This window comes from Acromyrmex echinatior, chromosome 13, assembly GCF_024713525.1.
Source record: "Acromyrmex echinatior isolate Ae372 chromosome 13, ASM2471352v2, whole genome shotgun sequence".
Classification (NCBI taxonomy): domain Eukaryota; kingdom Metazoa; phylum Arthropoda; class Insecta; order Hymenoptera; family Formicidae; genus Acromyrmex; species Acromyrmex echinatior.
Genome location: NC_141864.1, coordinates 10,368,254 through 10,385,300, shown reverse-complemented (window position 1 = coordinate 10,385,300; position 17,047 = coordinate 10,368,254). Strand labels below are relative to the sequence as shown.

General features: G+C 31.5%; 6 protein-coding genes across 10 annotated transcripts; 4 read left to right on the top strand and 2 right to left on the bottom strand.

The window, feature by feature from the left end:
- The first annotated feature begins 127 nt into the window (after nt 1-127).
- Nucleotides 128-4,712, top strand: LOC147907633 (cytokine receptor-like factor 3). 3 transcript variants are annotated; one of them, XM_087412757.1, is made up of 6 exons: nt 128-268; nt 2,500-2,912; nt 3,011-3,300; nt 3,378-3,790; nt 4,047-4,174; nt 4,260-4,712. In XM_087412757.1, the coding sequence occupies exons 2-6, from the start codon at nt 2,502-2,504 to the stop codon at nt 4,593-4,595; spliced, it is 1,578 nt and encodes a 525-aa protein (XP_087268883.1). In that variant the 5' UTR covers nt 128-268; nt 2,500-2,501; the 3' UTR covers nt 4,596-4,712. The 3 variants fall into 3 exon arrangements, with proteins under 3 accessions (XP_087268883.1, XP_087268884.1, XP_087268882.1); XM_087412758.1 differs by lacking the exon at nt 128-268 and adding an exon at nt 729-839; XM_087412756.1 differs by lacking the exon at nt 128-268 and adding an exon at nt 2,258-2,397.
- Nucleotides 756-2,401, top strand: LOC105146116 (uncharacterized). The gene is made up of 2 exons (XM_087412759.1): nt 756-1,010; nt 1,157-2,401. Exons 1-2 carry the CDS (start codon nt 756-758, stop codon nt 2,399-2,401), a joined length of 1,500 nt encoding a protein of 499 aa, XP_087268885.1.
- l(1)10Bb (BUD31-like protein) lies at nt 4,180-5,458 on the bottom strand. The gene is made up of 4 exons (XM_011056172.2): nt 5,235-5,458; nt 5,020-5,142; nt 4,685-4,920; nt 4,180-4,494 (listed from the first exon to the last, which is right to left on the bottom strand). Exons 1-3 carry the CDS (start codon nt 5,326-5,328, stop codon nt 4,703-4,705), a joined length of 435 nt encoding a protein of 144 aa, XP_011054474.1. The 5' UTR covers nt 5,329-5,458; the 3' UTR covers nt 4,180-4,494; nt 4,685-4,702.
- A 115-nt stretch (nt 5,459-5,573) lies between these two features.
- Nucleotides 5,574-9,390, top strand: ifc (delta4-sphingolipid-FADS-like protein ifc). Its single transcript, XM_011056175.2, has 6 exons — nt 5,574-6,524; nt 7,129-7,305; nt 7,452-7,591; nt 7,711-7,924; nt 8,028-8,239; nt 8,327-9,390. Exons 1-6 carry the CDS (start codon nt 6,443-6,445, stop codon nt 8,462-8,464), a joined length of 963 nt encoding a protein of 320 aa, XP_011054477.1. The 5' UTR covers nt 5,574-6,442; the 3' UTR covers nt 8,465-9,390.
- An 88-nt stretch (nt 9,391-9,478) lies between these two features.
- On the top strand, nt 9,479-13,089 carry Noc1 (Nucleolar complex protein 1). Of its 3 annotated transcripts, none has more exons than XM_087412750.1 (5): nt 9,479-9,567; nt 10,015-11,157; nt 11,233-11,830; nt 11,926-12,360; nt 12,509-13,089. In XM_087412750.1, exons 2-5 carry the CDS (start codon nt 10,030-10,032, stop codon nt 13,021-13,023), a joined length of 2,676 nt encoding a protein of 891 aa, XP_087268876.1. In that variant the 5' UTR covers nt 9,479-9,567; nt 10,015-10,029; the 3' UTR covers nt 13,024-13,089. The 3 variants fall into 3 exon arrangements, with proteins under 3 accessions (XP_087268876.1, XP_011054479.1, XP_011054478.1); XM_011056177.2 differs by having other exon boundaries at nt 9,530-9,686; XM_011056176.2 differs by having other exon boundaries at nt 9,530-9,864.
- Nucleotides 13,090-14,119: 1,030 nt separating this feature from the next.
- On the bottom strand, nt 14,120-16,833 carry LOC105146120 (chromobox protein homolog 5). The gene is made up of 4 exons (XM_011056180.2): nt 16,697-16,833; nt 15,333-15,433; nt 15,030-15,267; nt 14,120-14,879 (listed from the first exon to the last, which is right to left on the bottom strand). The coding sequence occupies exons 2-4, from the start codon at nt 15,423-15,425 to the stop codon at nt 14,653-14,655; spliced, it is 558 nt and encodes a 185-aa protein (XP_011054482.1). The 5' UTR covers nt 15,426-15,433; nt 16,697-16,833; the 3' UTR covers nt 14,120-14,652.
- Between the last annotated feature and the right edge of the window lie 214 nt (nt 16,834-17,047).

Here is a 17,047-nt window from a genome sequence, read left to right as displayed (position 1 = left end):
ACGTTTAATTTTAAATATTACACAGCTAATGGATTTACGGTGCATAGTAATTGTCTGTTTCACGTCCACGCATGATATCACGTTTGCCTTGGTTATATTTAGAACAGTCCAGTGCGACAAGATGCACCGCTCGTGGAGATCCGCGATTACTCGTGTATTTCAAATGTCATAATTTTTTGGCAAAATCATTCGCGGTTGCTCTCTAAATTCCTCGTCCATTCTTGCCAAAGTTCCGATTTTAATTATCTCGGGTAATTTTTATTATTCTGTGAGTATATATCGAAATTATATATGTGTACTCTCTTTCTCTCTCTAACATGTATGTTCTTCGATATTTTCCATATTTTTCTTCTCGATATGAATTATTTACCCGATTTTGAAAGATATATATTGACTTTATACAATTCTGTTATCATAATTAATTGTCGTTTAATATCATATATTGTTTATAATATAATTTAAGTGTGAGAAAATATATTATTAAATTATAAATTTCAAATTATATTTTATATAGAGATATTTTATTTTGCGCGTACAATTGTATATATCTTAAGTCCACTTTTGCAAAATGTGATACATTATAAAAGCAAAATTAATTTATTTGTATATTTAATTCTCGACATTAAAATATTTTACATTTATAGGTTATAATTATGAAAGATATACATATGCATTGAAACAATAAAAAAATTTAAGAGACATGCTCTTTAATATATGATATGCTTTACTAGAACTGTGCTTTAATAGAAGTGTTTATGGAAGACTTGGCTTCGATAAGAAGACAAATTGTTAATTCACAGAAGAGAAGGAGGCCAGATGTAATACTGCATAACAGAAATGTAATGATTCCCATTCTAAAACCTGTGCCTTTTAAGCAGAGCTGCGACATGTCCTTTTTAGAAAGCAGGTGTCAGATTCTGAGAGCAAAACACTATAGTAATGATACTCCATTGCCATTTTCAGAGACACCCTTGCAAACATTATATGATCCCTTGGAAAACTCGCTCGAGGTCAATCCAAATCTGTATATTCTAGAAGATATTTCTCTTTTTCCTTGTTTTATTATATACTTTTGAATGCAATCTCGAAAAATATTAAATATTTTGTTTAATATATTAGTATATATTTAATCTGTATCTAAAACTTGAAACTATAGGTACAAAAAATTGGTCACTGGAAATCCAAGAATCAAAATACAAAATATACAATTTTTGAAAAGACTGATTCTCCAAATATTAAAAAAACCAGTGCTTCGCAAAACTCATATCCATGTAAGAGATCCTCTCGCAAGAAAAAATATGATGCATTACAGTTTCCCAATACAGTGCTTCCGCAACCTGAATCATTGATAAATAAAGATTTACACAAGGCAAGTTCAAGATCTATAAAATTATCAAGAAAGTGTGATCTATCACAGATAAAGGAAAGGCAGACAAAACATAAAGCTATGTTTACACTTTTACCAAAAATAGAAACATCAATTAATAATGTTATAGGCAAAACAGTTGTGTCATCACCAAATCAATCATTCTATGATATCATAGACACTACCTCTGCAGTGTCGACACAGTCAAGCTTAAAGATCAAGAATAAAAAAACCTTTCCAAACATTATAAATAGGGAAAAATCAGTACCTAGTTTAGTATCTAATCATTTGCATCCTAGTACCAGCGAATATGAAATAAATGTTTTACATTATGAGAATGACATTCTGTCAGAAAATAACTTCCCACAGTTTGCACAATCTTATTTGAAATCCACTGACACAAATTGCAGTTTAATTAAAATTCAGAATGACAATATTGCTAATGAGAGAAATGCAATGAAAAGTAATAAAGGGGACAAAGATAAGATTATTAGTGACATGAAATATTCATGGGAAATGAAGGATTGGATATCACAGTCTCAAAGAAAAAAATATGACAACACAAGTGAAATAAAAATTACTGGGAGGAATGACAAAAGTCCTTATGACTGTAAGATAAAATATTCTTGGCAGATTATTGGAACAAGCACGCAGACATCATATACTTTATTGGAAGATTTATTAAATAATGTCATTATGGAAAATAATAAGTCTTTGTATAAAAAGTGCAACATTAAATATTCCTGGCAAATTATAGGGATTAGTACGCAAGCGTCTTTGCAAGATTGTAATGACTCAGATTATTGGAGCGGAATATTATTGACACCGAGTAAGAATTATAATGAATACAAAGCTAAAATTGATAATAATGAAATAGATCATGCTGAACAAGATTATGCGAGATATCCAAAAAGAAAATTGAAGAAATATTTGATATTGAACAATCAGCAAACCCAAACTTTCACTGAGAAAGAAATTCAAGTTGATTGCAATGCAAAATATTCTTGGCACGAGATGCTTAAACAATATCTGTAATTAATAAAAAAAATGCAATTTGCAAACTAATATTTATATGTATTTAAATATTATCGATAATTATTTATATTAATTCAGCTCGTTGATTATTTTTCCAGATATGGAACAAATTTCAGAAGCACTGAAACAAAAGCTGTCAGATAAATTGGAACTAGAGCAAATCACCAATCATGACGGATTATTACACAAATACACGATAAAACCACTAACGCCAAATATTTCTAGTAAAAGTTCTGTGATATCCGATAACGGCAATGAAAGGACGAAGAAGGAAGAACTTCTGATGAGATTAACTTATGCATTAAACAAATTAAATCAATATGAACGAAATATCGAAAATAAAAAAAGCATAGAAACATCATGTCTTGATGCAAAAGATACTTTAACACAGAAAGGAGTCGTATTGCCACGGAATGTGGAAGAAAATGCCAAAGGCATTATACAATCTGCACAGGAATATATAGCGAAATTGGATTATCAATTGAAAGATCTCGACAATGCTGATCAGCAGGTAAATAGGTGTTTTTAAAATTTATTGACATTATTTTATTAAAATTGTTGCTTATTTTTATGGTGACTGCAATAACATAAAAAAAATTGTTTTGTCAGATAGAAAATAGTATGATGAGAACATTAAAAGATATAGACGGGACGTTTCAATCTTTGTTAGATGATGTATGCCACGAAATTAATAAGAGACGCGAGCTGTTGATACTGGAGACAGAAATTCACAAACATGAGAGTCTGATACCATTGAGGGCTTGTAGAAGGGAAGTAGAGGTACAGTTGCAAAATGCACAGAATATTATATCGATGAGCGAAGGTATTTTACAACATCCGTATCGATACACTGTAAATGGATTTGGAAAGATAATTTCTGCAAGTAATGATATAGGCAGGTGAGAATTTCGTGATTGTAATTTAAGAATTATGTTGAGTATTTCTCAGAAATATATGTTTTAATTTCATTTCTAAGGATCCCAGCAGTGCCATATTCCGAGGAGCTTCCAAATATAAACTTTGATCGTCCACTGAACTCGTACAAGGAAGAGATTATAGAACAGATATCGAAAGTTGGCTGCATTTCTCGCACAATACCTGTTCAGATAATGAATATTGAAGAGAGACCAGCAGGTTTATTCGTTAAATGGCACGTAACTAATCCGGAGTATTTTGCCGAGGAGCAGATATTTATTGTAGAGAAAGCTAATGGGGAGGTTCTCGATTCGGCATCGAACAAATTTGAAACGGTGTACAGAGGATCCGAGACTTCTTGTTTTATTAGAAATATACCTGTTAATCAATTAATTACACTCAGAGTTAGAATACAAGCAGATAACATCGCAAGGAGTATACATCACGTCACACGAACTTCTATACCACCGTATAGTATGTATAGAGAAAGCAATATTAAGCTGTATTAAAAATAAAGCTTTTCTAACTTTTATATAGGCATTTTACTTACATTTGATTTGATGGAGCTACGAAACTTTTAACTTTATTTTTTAATCTGATTTAAATATTTAATATTATCTGATCTGAAGAACACAGTTTTGAACTAGGAAAAGAATACTTTAAAAACTTTGCTTTTCATGTAAAATTTATTAATGTAAATAATAAAAAAAACTATTTTTAATGATTACAGGCTGGGAATTTGACAACAAGAATTATATGATCACTAATGGTAAAATTGCTGCAAAAGTTACGAATACTATAAGCACACTGTTCTCACAAGGTCCTCAATTCAATGAGAATCACATAATTGAATTCAAGGTAACTATATATACAATGTCATTTTATTTACATTTTTTTTCATCGTACGTTACATTTTTTCTACGTTTCAATTTGTCTATCATAGTTTTTAGAAGTTCCACAAGAAGGAGACGATAACGAAGGTATTGCGTTAGTTTATGATCCGCAAGGTAGTAATGATACCTTAAAAAGAACAGCGTCACTAATGATCACACCTCAAGGTAAAATCTTCATGGACGGTGACGAAAAACTGATGCGCCTGCCAAAAATGCGTTTCGGTGCGATTATTATGATCTCTGCTTTCCGGAAAAATGCTCATGTATTGCGAGTGAATATCGAATCTGAAAATAAATGTGTTACATATGACTGGCGTGTGCAAACGCCGCTGTATCTTGCCGCCCGGTTTACAGAGTCCAAAAAATGGCATTTGAAGATTGAGTAAAGATGAGAGATATACGCGCAAATTTATCTTTATTGTAGGATACAAAGTGCACAATGTAATTTTGTAGCAATAAAAACAAAGTGCCTTACTGTAAGAAAGTATCGCATTCAACCAGAACATCCTCTACAGCCACAATGTATGCATTCCACTATTCGACCTTCCTCAAGTTTACCTTTCGGCACTCTGCAGATACAGTTTGTACCGAAATTCGTGTCTCTCGTCTGAATGCAGCGTAGACAGCACAAATTTTCATAGCCAACTTTCTTCCACTTGGCGATCAAATTTTTGTCAGCAATATTTTCATTCAAACAATAATCATATAATTCTGAAATAAATAAAAGCATAAAGAAACCAGATACATCTTTTAAATTCTTTTTAAGAATTAATCTTTTAAATCGGTTTTTTTTTACAATATTTAACTTACCGCGACTAATCGCCTTTCTCCTATAAAACAAGTCGTATATATATCGAGATTTCTGATGATGTATTTTGAATATCGGCCACAAGGATTCCTGTTTCCTCTTGCCTTCATGAGGCTCCGTCTCGGCTGTAAAAGAAGAAAAAGAAACCGCGTCTTAAAGCATCCTTCCTGTTAAATTAAAACAACTAATCTAACCTCGCAAAGAGCAAAACACTCACCTTCGCGCATCTTCTGCTCCAATTCTTCCAGAGTCGGTTCGATTAGCTCCCAACCATCCGGAGGCGGTTTCTTGCTTCGTCGTACTTTTGGCATGATTTATTTTCAAATAAATTTATATTTCAAGGAGTTCTATCAACAAACAGCGGTACACTATTCCATTATAAAGGTGCCTTTTCATGCTGACGCTCGACGCTCATTTTCGGCATCAAAATAAGTCACGTGATAGAAATTGACGAATAGCGTCAATTTTGATCACGTGAACTATTTTGACGCTGAAAATGAGCGTTGAGCATAAAAAGGTACCTTAATCGATGTCATAGACGGGATAATAGCTAGAGAACATACGAGATGTTAACGACCGCTTTTCTATCTCGCTCCCACTCTATTTATCGCATACGCATTTTTATAAAATTCTTTTATTCACATACATATCAGTGCGTACGTGCATGATTAGCGAGATATTTGAGAGTGGATTGGAGTGGATATTAGCACAACTATCTTATAAATTTTATCAGTATTTATCTTTGCATATATATATATATATATGTAGTAGGACACATTTCGCATGAGATTACAGCCACATCAATTGTAACTGCATATGTAGACGATTTTGTATACAGATTGTTCTAAAATGTTATCGAACAAATATTTTAACTTTTTACAAGGAAATTATGAAAAAAGAAAATAATCGTTGTTGACGGGGCGATTTTGGCAATTTGAGTCTGATGTGAACGAGTAGCATATAATTCTATATTCCGATTTTAAATTAATAATAAATTATTATTAATAATAAATTAATAACAAAAAATTAATTTAAGACAATAAATGATTATAGTTTCATAATTGAGACTCGTCGATGTGAATTTGCAAATTTCGGAATTTTTTTACAAAATCCGCAAATCTATTTCATAATCTTAACTTAACAAGCGACTCCATACTTACCCAACGCAAAATACGTGACTAATAACGTATCCGATTATTATATACCGGACACCTTGTATAACGCAAGTATTAAAAAAAAGGACCGGCAATATCGTCCAATATCATCTCTGACATCGAGGTAATGTGACGAATGGTGACGAAGTCGTGATTTCAAGAGGATTACATACGCATTTATTTCTTGCCTTGATTGTCGTTGATGATGCCACTCGACTTTGGCCATCACTGATTAATATTTCATCTTTTGTACAAAAATCGTCACAGAAGAATGGGTCAACGAGTGTCAAGAACGGATTTCGAATGGGTTTATACGGAGGAACCGCATGCCTCGCGGCGTAAAATAATTCTAGGTAGTATGAAACTCGCGAAAAGACTAGCATGTGTGATATTTGATGATTATTTTTATTTTTATTGTAAATATTTGAATACTGCTTTTGGAATATTAGACACATAATTGTAAAATTGGAAAGACAGATACGCATAACCACGCCTATTTTGAGGACCATCTGCTCGAATATCTTTATGATAAAATAATACTTTGAATGTGAAAACAGCACCGCAAAACATTAATTGAACTTATAGATATTTATGTTTTTTTTAATTTATTGTTGTTTAAAACATGAAGTATCATTTTGAGATATGTTTAAATATTTATTATTAAATGACGTACTGATATATGAATGATACAACTAAGTAAATTTATTGTAACTATTTGATATTGTACAAATTTATATTGGAATGTAATGTATTAGGAAAAATTCAACAAGTCTAATTAAAATAATATTATTTTAGAAATGTATTTTATGTTGATTTTCATGTAGTTTACCAAATTTTGTAATCTCTACAGTAAAATTAAATATATATATTGTATTTAAATTAATCATATTAAAATATATTACTTTAATCAATAATTAATTTTTTAAATTATAATTTTTTAAATACTTTTTATTTTAGAGAAATATCCACAAATTAAGCAGTTATTTGGCTATGACCCAAATTTCAAATGGGTTGTTACTGGGATGGTATTAATACAGTTTCTATCATTCTTTATTGTTAAAGATTTGAATTATCCCAAACTCTTGCTATTAGCATATTGTTTTGGAGGTGTAATAAACCACTCTCTTATGCTTGGTACGTATACATTTTATTTATTATATTTACATTATATTTACATTTTATTCAATACAGTAAAGTTAGAATTTATCAAGTATCATGCTAATGTTTAATACATTAACATTTGTGGTATATGTATGTGGTTATTCATGTTTGTTTTGCAGCGATACATGAAATATCTCATAATCTTGCCTTTGGACATGCCAGGCCTATGGCTAATCGAATATTTGGTTTTTTTGCAAATCTGCCAATAGGAATACCGGTATCTATCAGTTTTAAGAAATATCATCTTGAGCACCACCGTGTAAGTATTGCAAGAAATGATAAAAATTGATAATAAATGTTGCATTATCTAGTAATTTAATATGATATGTAATTTAATGTTTGAATTATATTTAAGAGGTATACTTTTTGCATTTTTAGTATCAGGGAGATGAAAAATTAGATACAGATTTACCAACATTATTAGAAGCGAAATTATTTTGTACAACTTTTGGGAAATTCTGTTGGATACTGCTACAACCTTTTTTTTATTCATTTCGACCTCTTGTAACTTATCCAAAAGCACCAACTTCATTAGAATATATAAATTTAGTTATACAATTGATATTTGATAGTTGTGTATGGTATTTTTTCGGTAAGTTTCAAAATTTGTAAAATATCAGGATGCAATTTATATTAATAATATAAATTAGTAGAAATTATTCAGTTACTAATAAAAAATAAAATCTGGTTTTTAGGTGGTAAAGTACTATTTTATTTGCTTTTTGGCTCTGTTATGGCAATGGGATTACATCCTGTAGCAGGTCACTTTATATCGGAACATTATATGTACAAAAAAGGTTTTGAGACTTACAGTTATTATGGTCCTCTAAATTTCATTACTTTCAATGTTGGATACCACAATGAACACCATGACTTTCCTGCAGTGCCTGGTTCGAGATTACCAGAAGTATATCAAAATATTATAGCTTAGATGTAATTGTTGTACACAATATAACTTGTTTATTATTTCACACGTTTTTTTACGTTTTTATAGGTAAAACGTATAGCCGCAGAATTTTATGATAATTTACCACAGCACAATTCATGGGTTTCTGTTTTGTATGATTTTGTGATGGATCCTGAAATCGGGCCGTATGCAAGAATGAAGAGAAGGCATCGAGGATTAAATTGACAAATTTTCTAATTCTTCTTAGTTTTTCTAAGAATGTACTACATAAGATTTATACATCACTAATTCTGCATATTGTTATGTAGAATTGCATGTTATAACAATTTAAAAATTATAGTATTCGGAAAAATGAAATGTGAGAGTTACATGCTGAGAGACTTGTAAGCATATTGCGTACATTGTAATATAAATTTCAGAAAAATTTAGGGATAATATATATTATTCTATGGGCAACTTTTCAATGTTTCTACTAAATTGTTTTCACGAAGATTTTTAAATCTAGTTTTCATGGAAGGCTATTTCTTGAAATCTAGTCACTACGCTATCAATAACTTGATTAATTATTCACGTCATTTAATATGCATTATTTTTTCTATTCATTAAATAGAAAAGATAGACATAATTTATCTTTAATTCTAATTAAAATTTTGACCAATTTAAATTGGTTACCAATTTCGTCTTTTATTTAACTATAATGCTGTTTAAATTAACTAAATTGTTAACATGATATTAATATTTTCGGTGAATTTGGAATTTTTAATCAGATTTTCGAGATTTACTTTAATATTGTTCCAGATCCTATATGATTTTACAAATCCAAATTTTTCAATTCAATTTATAAAAATTGAATTTTAATCGTTTGGAACAATTTAATCAGTATTATAGTCAAAAGTGCTATATATTTTACAGAATAAAATGGATCTGTGATACAAAAATATATATTGTATACTTTTATGTATAACGATTTTGATAAATGGGATTGTTATTAAAAACTTACAATTAGATCTTACAGAAAAATGCGGTACGTCATATAACACAAAATTGTATATATTACTTCAATCAGAACCTAATAATTCATAGACTATTTGTCAAAATAATTGTATATTTTCCAACAAATTTAAAAACATTAAAATGGAACGTATATAAAATTTCTAAGAGTTGTTTTATTTTAATTTATTTTATACCAAAGAGGCTTATATTCAGAAAACAAAAAGTCCAAATTCGAGCCGGATCCACAAATTATGAGTCAATCGCATTGAGCGATAAGCTTGGTGCTCCAAAAAATCTGGGGCCTGTGAAGAAAATCGTTCATCACGGGATGCATGGTGTGTGTGTCTGTGTGTGTGTGTAGCTACGGTTTCGCTAGGCTGCCGTCTGATTTTGTGTCGCTGGCTAAGTATTCAGGCGCCTTTAAAGAGCATATTGAAGCACATGTGATTGTATGGTTAGAATCTGAGGAAAATATCAATTAAAATATTAATTAAAGATTTATTAAAGTACTTGCACATAAATCGACTGCACTTTGTATGCAAAATATGTTTGCGCCAACCACGTTTAAGTGAATAATCTAAATAAAATAATCTTTATAAGAAAAGATTTATCAATGATTTTAAGGTTAACATGTAAGCATGTGACATGTGTGTATGTGTTACATTATTTTATATTAGTGACAATAAAATTACGAGTCTTATTTTACAATAAATATTAAAACACATTGCATCATATTACTTAAATGCACATATTATTTATTATTTTTTTGGAAATTATTTCAGAATTTTTCTTAGAAGATGAAGAAAGAATTCGATGATGATTTCACTACTGGTGAAACTGTCACTGGTATTAGGCAGAAATGGTACGAGGAATATCACAAGGCAGAAGGACCCTCCAAGCACTCCAAGTCCGAAGCTGACGTTCTGCATTTAAGGGATGAAGGAAAAAGGTATCTGGATGCAGAAACCACTGTCTTTCAGTTGAAACAATCCAGATTACATGATTCAGAGATGAAATGGTTAAAAACTGCATTGCAACGAGGTACCACCTCGGATAAAATAGCAGCCAATATAGTGCTGGTGCAAAATAATCCCAAATATAATCTCAGTCGTCTGATATCCCTGATATCTCAAGTACGAGGCGCCAAACACAATCAAAGTGGCATGATTATTACATCGTTGAAAGAACTCTTCCTGGAGGATTTATTGCATCCTAAATTTAAATTATTAAAATTAGAAGAACAGGACTTGGACAAGCTCAATATAGAGAATGAATCAGATTCCATTATTATGACAAACACCGCTAGAAAAAGATTATTGGCGCACTGGTATTTCGAAGATCAACTACGAGAACAATACGAACGTTTTGTTCTGAATCTCTCCGCGGTGGCTTCAGATACGGTAGATACAAATCGTGAGAAAGCCATATCCGCGATAAGTGGTCTGTTGATAGATAACTCCGAGCAGGAGCACAAATTGCTGGAGTTACTTGTGAATAAACTCGGCGATCCAAGCAGTAAAGTTGGATCTAAAGCTGTATTTTGTATAAATAAATTACTGTATGAACATCCGAACATGAAACTCGTAATTTTACGTGAAGTTGAAAAATTGTTATTTAGAAGAAATGTGAGCCAGCGTACTCAATATTACGCTATATGTCTACTATCACAATATGTTCTGAATAAAAATGATGGGGAAGTAGCTGCTACACTGATAGAAGTGTATCTTGCATTTTTTAAAGCTTGTTTGAAGAAAGGGGAACCTGATAGTAGAATGATGGCAGCAATTCTAATGGGTGTTAGTAGAGCATATCCTTTTGCCAAAATAGAATCGAAGATAATAAACGAACACATTGATTCTATTTACAAAGTGGTACACCTTGGGTCGTTTAATGTTTCTCTCAATGCACTTAACTTGTTGCATCAGGTAAGTACCGTGAAATAGCATTTGTTGCAATATATAAAATATTTATGTGTTTTCAGTTTGTAATTGCATTTTCAGATAACAAGCAAGGATGAGTCTCAGGCGAACCGATTTTATTCAGCCTTTTATAAAAAATTATTCGATCGACAAATAGGAATAGCGAATAAGCATGGGGTGTTTCTTAACTTATTGTATCGAGTTCTTCAGAGGGATCAAAGTATATTACGTTCATATGCTTTTATCAAAAGAATTTTACAGATTACATTTTATTTTCCTGCAAATATGGTATGTGCCATGCTTTACATTGTCTCCAAAGTTCTTCAAGGACGCAAAGACTTAAAACATATGTTGCTTGAGCCATGTAAGGCTATTAAAGTCGAAAATGATGTATATGAAGTAAACGATAGCTTATCAGATACGGAAGACGTATGTGTAATAGAAAATGAAAACTCTATTATGTTATCGAATATTATGATTGGTGCGGATAGCGAAACGAAATCGGATGTGAAGAAAGAGGCAGACGTAAAAGTTGAGATGCAAGATATAAAATCATACGATCCTTTTTGTTGGAATCCTTTGTATGCGGGTGCAACAAAAGGACTCAATGCCGAGCTTGAAGCGTTGTCTAGGCATTTCCACCCGAGCGTCTCTTTATTTGCGAATCAAATTATTCAAGGTAACAAATTCTATACAACAAATTTTCTATACTACAACAGATTTATATCGTTCGATACTATTATTCGACGATATTTATGCATTTTTATATTTTAGGGAAAGCGATCGAATATACAGGTGATCCTTTGGAGGATTTGACATTGATTCGATTCTTGGATCGATACGTTTTTAAGAATCCGAAAAAATTGGAGGCCAAGAAGGTGCAGAAAAAGAATGATCCTTTGGCACAACGCGCCGGATATACGCCTAAGGGTATACGATCCCTTCCAGTCGATAGCGCAGCATATCTCGATGAGAGAGAGGAGCGAATACCAGTAGATGAGTTATTTTTATATCGATACTTGAAACAGAAGGATGAGATTAAAAAGCGTGTTAAGAGAGAAGATGATGACGAAGATGACGAAGACGCAGACAGTGTCAACAGCGAAGAGTTCAATGATATGTTGGATCGTATGGGCGGCAGCCAAGATTTCGGTCAAGATCTCGACGACTTAGATATTGCAGCGGATATCCAACCTAGAAAGAAGAAAGGTAATAACATGTTTTTTTTTTTTACATAAATTTGTATAAAATATGTTTCATTGAGATAAAAGGAAACTTGCTCAAGTTTCAATGTTTTGTATATGAGTGTTTATAGGATTTTATAAACAATAGGTCTTACTAATGAAATTTATAACAGGTAAAGCGGATGAAGACTCTGATGATGACGAGGATAATGAAGATAATGTTAGTCAATCTGATGATGACATCGATGATACATCTGAAGATCTTGATGAAGATGTCGCGGATGATGACGACTTGCAAGATTTAAGCGATATCGATCTTGCAGATGTAGATGATGAAGATCTGAGCGATATCGAATTCAACAATTCCGAAGATGAAGAGACTGCAGATGAATTAATATCGAGTTTGAATAACAAACTAAATTCGAAAAAGGGTCCGAAAAGTAAAGAGAAGAAAGGAATCGATAGCAATATATTCGTATCGGCAGAAAAGTTCGCTGAAATGTTGGAGGAACAAAATAAAACAAAGGGAAAGCACGGTGGTAGTAACGTTTTTAGCAGTAATGACGGCGCTAGCGCAAAGCAGATAGATTGGGAAATGAAACGACATCAACGGTTGAAAGGATCATTTGGGAAAAAACGAAAGTTTGTTCAATCATCTAATAATCGGGCTAAAAAATTCAAACGATGAATATGTAATAAACATATTTCATAAACAACTTTACATTTGATTACAATAAACTTTGATTTCCAATGATTTCTGTTTTATTTGAAGGTCATTGTAAACAATCTAAAACGAATAATATTTAATAGTATATATATATTATATATATATATATATAATATATACAAAAGTATTTGTCTTTATGAAATTTTTAGGCAAAATGGTGTTTATGTTACTATAATACTATACTATAATTTTACTTATATGTTATTATTGTGCATAACAATTTATTTTCAATATAAACATATTTAATAAAACATGAGACAGGCAATGAATACAATGCAGATTGTAACGCATAATAAATCTAATAAATTATAAAACTTAGATTTCAAATGCAAAATTTTGTACGTTTCAACTCATCCGTTTGGAGTCATCCTCAGTGAACATAAAATTCAAATAAACCAATCACATCCCTTGTCAAATAGATTGAAATCAAACGGTTAAACTATTAGTGAACTGAACGGTTAAACTAGTACTGAATTCAACATTTTTCAGATTTGTGTATATATCTGATACTCCGATGAGCTTTCCTCTCTCGCCCATTATTGCACTTACAAACATACGAAATTTTGTATTTAGAATTTAAAATGTATGTCTCAATTTTATAATCTGTTAAATTTATTGCACGTTGCGATCTGCATTGTACTTTCATTGGCCTGTCTTATGTTTTGTTAATTTTGCAAGCCTATTAATATTTCAATATTATTAAACATATTTAATGTTTATATTGAACACATTAATATGAATTCTCTTTTTATAGTCAAAGTAATCAATCATTAAAATATAATGTTTTAATTTGAAAAATCAGAAAAAAATTGTTTTATGTTCAATAGATAAAATAAAATAATGATATAAAAAAAATGAATGATTACAAAAGAATTCATCTGTCACTATTGCAAATTATTTTTTACAAGCTCTGAGGAATTGCAATCAAATTAGCAGTCTTATATTATATGGCTGGAATGGTGAAACCCAGTATTTAGGCAAAAAGCTAATTTTTTTCCTATATTATTTTTCAAATGTCTGTTTTACTAATAATTCAAATTATTTTACGTATTACATATAATTAGCAATTTTAATTTATTTATTTGAACAGTAAATCGCGTATATTTTAAGTAATTAAAATGGCAAATAATTTATGTAGGTGCAACAGATTGTTAACATTTTACATGACTACATGATAAATACAAAAAGAATGAAATAATTAGAAAGAACCTATGCTATTAAAAAAAAACTGCTATTTAAAATATATTTTTAATAAATATATTATATATTGAAAGATATTATCTACGAAAAAGTAATACATTTTAAGATGTGTCAGTGAAAATTATGTAATTGTTTGATAATTCACGTTTCCATACTTCAAACATAAGACATATTGTTAAATGGTGACAATGTACGTAGTTTTCTTTAAAATAATCTTTGAACTTTCTTCAATTCCTCCTACATTATATCATTCTATATTAATATTCGAAAAATCTTTGATATATTTATTTTTTACCTACAAAAGTTAAAAAACTCGTAAATAACCTAGGATAATTGTTACAGGGAAATACTTTGCAATGATAAAAATAAATCATGAAAGAACGCTGGGCGCTACTCCGGGTCAGGTTTCGTCGAATTTTCGTCATCGTGAGCTGGACTATGCCATGTGAGTCGTTCCTCATAAAATTTGATCACGATCTGTGGGCACTTTTCGTTAGCAATGCGTGCAGGTACCAGATCTGCATCATCTGTTCCTTTCCATTTCATTAAGAACATCAATTCACCGCTGGAATCTGTCGCTCCTATAATACGCTCGGGCTCCAGATTTCTATCAAATCCTATAAAGTTAAAAGAATATTCATAATAGATTGAAACATTGATTTGCTTCAAGTATTTTGATATCATTTTTTAAAAAACGAGGAAAATGATACAAAAAATAATGATATAAAAATAAATAAGAACCAAAAATTTTCGATGCTTCCCTTTACCTTCCAGCTTCTTTTCTTCCACTGCTGCTTTTTTCTTGGCCTGAGTGGGCGTCGGTGTGTTATTGCTTTTTCGTTTCTTTTGTTCCTTCTCTTCGTGACGTTTCCCAGATGCACTTCCGTCTTTTTTCTTCCGTTGTTCTTCAAACTGAGCGATCAGATCCGGACAATCTAAATTTTCTTCTGGCTCCCATGTGTTTTCATCGTTGGAATATCCTTTCCATTTTAAGTAATATTCCACCTATAATCCAAACAATTTTTTTTTAAATTAAAATGACACTTTATACTGAATAAGATTTTACATACTTTTCCTTTTACGATTCTTCTGTCTAAGACTTTCTCTACACTAAATTCCTCTTCTGCCTCATTGTCCGTTGGAGAATCCTTCACTTTGCTCATGGTATATACTGCAAATATAAAAATCAAATAAGTCTCTTTGTAAATATTTATACAAATTTAAAAAACTGCTATTTAAAATATATTTTTAATAAATATGTTATGTATTGAAAGATATTATCTACGAAAAAGTAATACATTTTAAGATGTGTCAGTGAAAATTATGTAATGATGACATATTATTAAATGGTGACAAGTACGTAGTTTTCTTTAAAATAATCTTTGAAACTTTCTTCAATTCCTCCTACATTATATCATTCTATATTAAAAAAACATTCACATAAGACCTGTTTTCTATAACTGAACTAATATATGTTTTTGCGTTGCTTGTTCACTGCAAGTAATAAAAATCTATAGCTGCATTCAGCAGAGAAAGAAACTTTATAACTGTGTAAAAAAATTCAATACAATTGGTTCTTGCTGTTGCTTCCTTATGGATCTAAATGTATAAACTAATCATACTGAAGAAGTTTATAATAATTACAAAGCTGCTTTCTCTGCTAAACACAGCATATAGTATATGTAACATGAAATATGGATCTTCAGTACTTGCAGTGAAGAAGGAAATATAACTCTTAGGTCTGATTGCACCAATGTTATTTTGATTTTAAGTGAGGCTTAAAATTCTTTCTGTCTCTATCTCTTTTTGGCTTTAACGAGACAGAGAAACTTTTTAAGTCTCGCTTAAAGTCAAAATGACATTGATGCAATTGGGTCTTAGAAAGACATCTATCAGAGTTAAGAAATCAGTAGCCTAGAATCACATAAAGATACAAATAATATAAAGCAAATAGATTTTAGAGTGAGGAACTGTTAGTCGTTTCGTTTTTGTGTAAGAATATGACAGGCTTTCATCTGATCGCACGCTTCAGTATTGTAAATAAAAGGACCGATGAGAAATTATGCTAGGACGCACTCTATACCGGCACGGCATAGCGTGGGATGGTATGGCGCAGTATGATGCACGACACGGTCGCATGCTAAATCGACTTCAACATGTAACGTGTTGTAACGCAATGCGAAATTAGGATGACGGTGAATGAGATGGACATGGAATTATATGTGGCGACGAACCACGGCGTGATTGCGTGAAAATGATTATGTCGCAAGATACGCCGCGGCTTGGTCTAAAATGGCGGCACGCGCTTAGCGGTGACGCGCTCGCCGGTGCTTCTCTTCTTTTCTTTTTAAGAATCGCGACATAGCTCGTGTTCCGTATAATGTCGATGACGTTTACGAGCTCGAGAGCACATTCGAGAACATAAGGAACTCACCTGAGTCGTTTCAATGTACAAGGATGAAATCACCACGATGTAGCCTCCTCTCTCTCTAAATGTTTCGTTGCGAGTGGCTCCGACTGAAGTCGTTGCCGCGAAAAAGTCAGTCTGGCCAAGCTGTTAGCATGAAAATTTCTATGTAGGAAAAAATGATTGCCTTTCGCAAAATTCCTATAGGATTAGCTTCAAAATTTATTCGCATCGCTTGAAATCTTTCAAAATTTTTGCAATTTTTGTGTTGATAATAGAGAAAGAGAGAGAAGGAGAAAGTTCTTAATGGGCGCATTCAGTGGATTCATAGTTGAGTGAGCGCTCTCTGTTATTGGTATATTCTTCTAGATCTAAAAT

Excerpts from the sequence above, each read along its gene's own strand:
- LOC147907633 (XM_087412756.1), top strand. The coding sequence starts at position 2,358 with ATGCAAAATATTCTTGGCACGAGATGCTTAAACAATATCT. Across the intron at positions 2,398-2,499 it reads GAGATGCTTAAACAATATCT|ATATGGAACAAATTTCAGAA; the intron begins GTAATTAATAAA and ends TTATTTTTCCAG. Across the intron at positions 2,913-3,010 it reads TCGACAATGCTGATCAGCAG|ATAGAAAATAGTATGATGAG; the intron begins GTAAATAGGTGT and ends TTGTTTTGTCAG.
- LOC105146120 (XM_011056180.2), bottom strand. The coding sequence starts at position 15,425 with ATGAGCAAAGTGAAGGATTCTCCAACGGACAATGAGGCAGAAGAGGAA. Across the intron at positions 15,268-15,332 it reads GAAGAATCGTAAAAGGAAAA|GTGGAATATTACTTAAAATG; the intron begins GTATGTAAAATC and ends TTTGGATTATAG. Across the intron at positions 14,880-15,029 it reads GGAAGAAAAGAAGCTGGAAG|GATTTGATAGAAATCTGGAG; the intron begins GTAAAGGGAAGC and ends TTAACTTTATAG.
- LOC105146116 (XM_087412759.1), top strand. The coding sequence starts at position 756 with ATGGAAGACTTGGCTTCGATAAGAAGACAAATTGTTAATTCACAGAAG. Across the intron at positions 1,011-1,156 it reads CCTTGGAAAACTCGCTCGAG|GTACAAAAAATTGGTCACTG; the intron begins GTCAATCCAAAT and ends TTGAAACTATAG.
- Noc1 (XM_087412750.1), top strand. The coding sequence starts at position 10,030 with ATGAAGAAAGAATTCGATGATGATTTCACTACTGGTGAAACTGTCACT. Across the intron at positions 11,831-11,925 it reads TGCGAATCAAATTATTCAAG|GGAAAGCGATCGAATATACA; the intron begins GTAACAAATTCT and ends TTTATATTTTAG. Across the intron at positions 12,361-12,508 it reads CCAACCTAGAAAGAAGAAAG|GTAAAGCGGATGAAGACTCT; the intron begins GTAATAACATGT and ends AATTTATAACAG.
- ifc (XM_011056175.2), top strand. The coding sequence starts at position 6,443 with ATGGGTCAACGAGTGTCAAGAACGGATTTCGAATGGGTTTATACGGAG. Across the intron at positions 6,525-7,128 it reads GCGGCGTAAAATAATTCTAG|AGAAATATCCACAAATTAAG; the intron begins GTAGTATGAAAC and ends TTTTTATTTTAG. Across the intron at positions 7,925-8,027 it reads TTGTGTATGGTATTTTTTCG|GTGGTAAAGTACTATTTTAT; the intron begins GTAAGTTTCAAA and ends TCTGGTTTTTAG.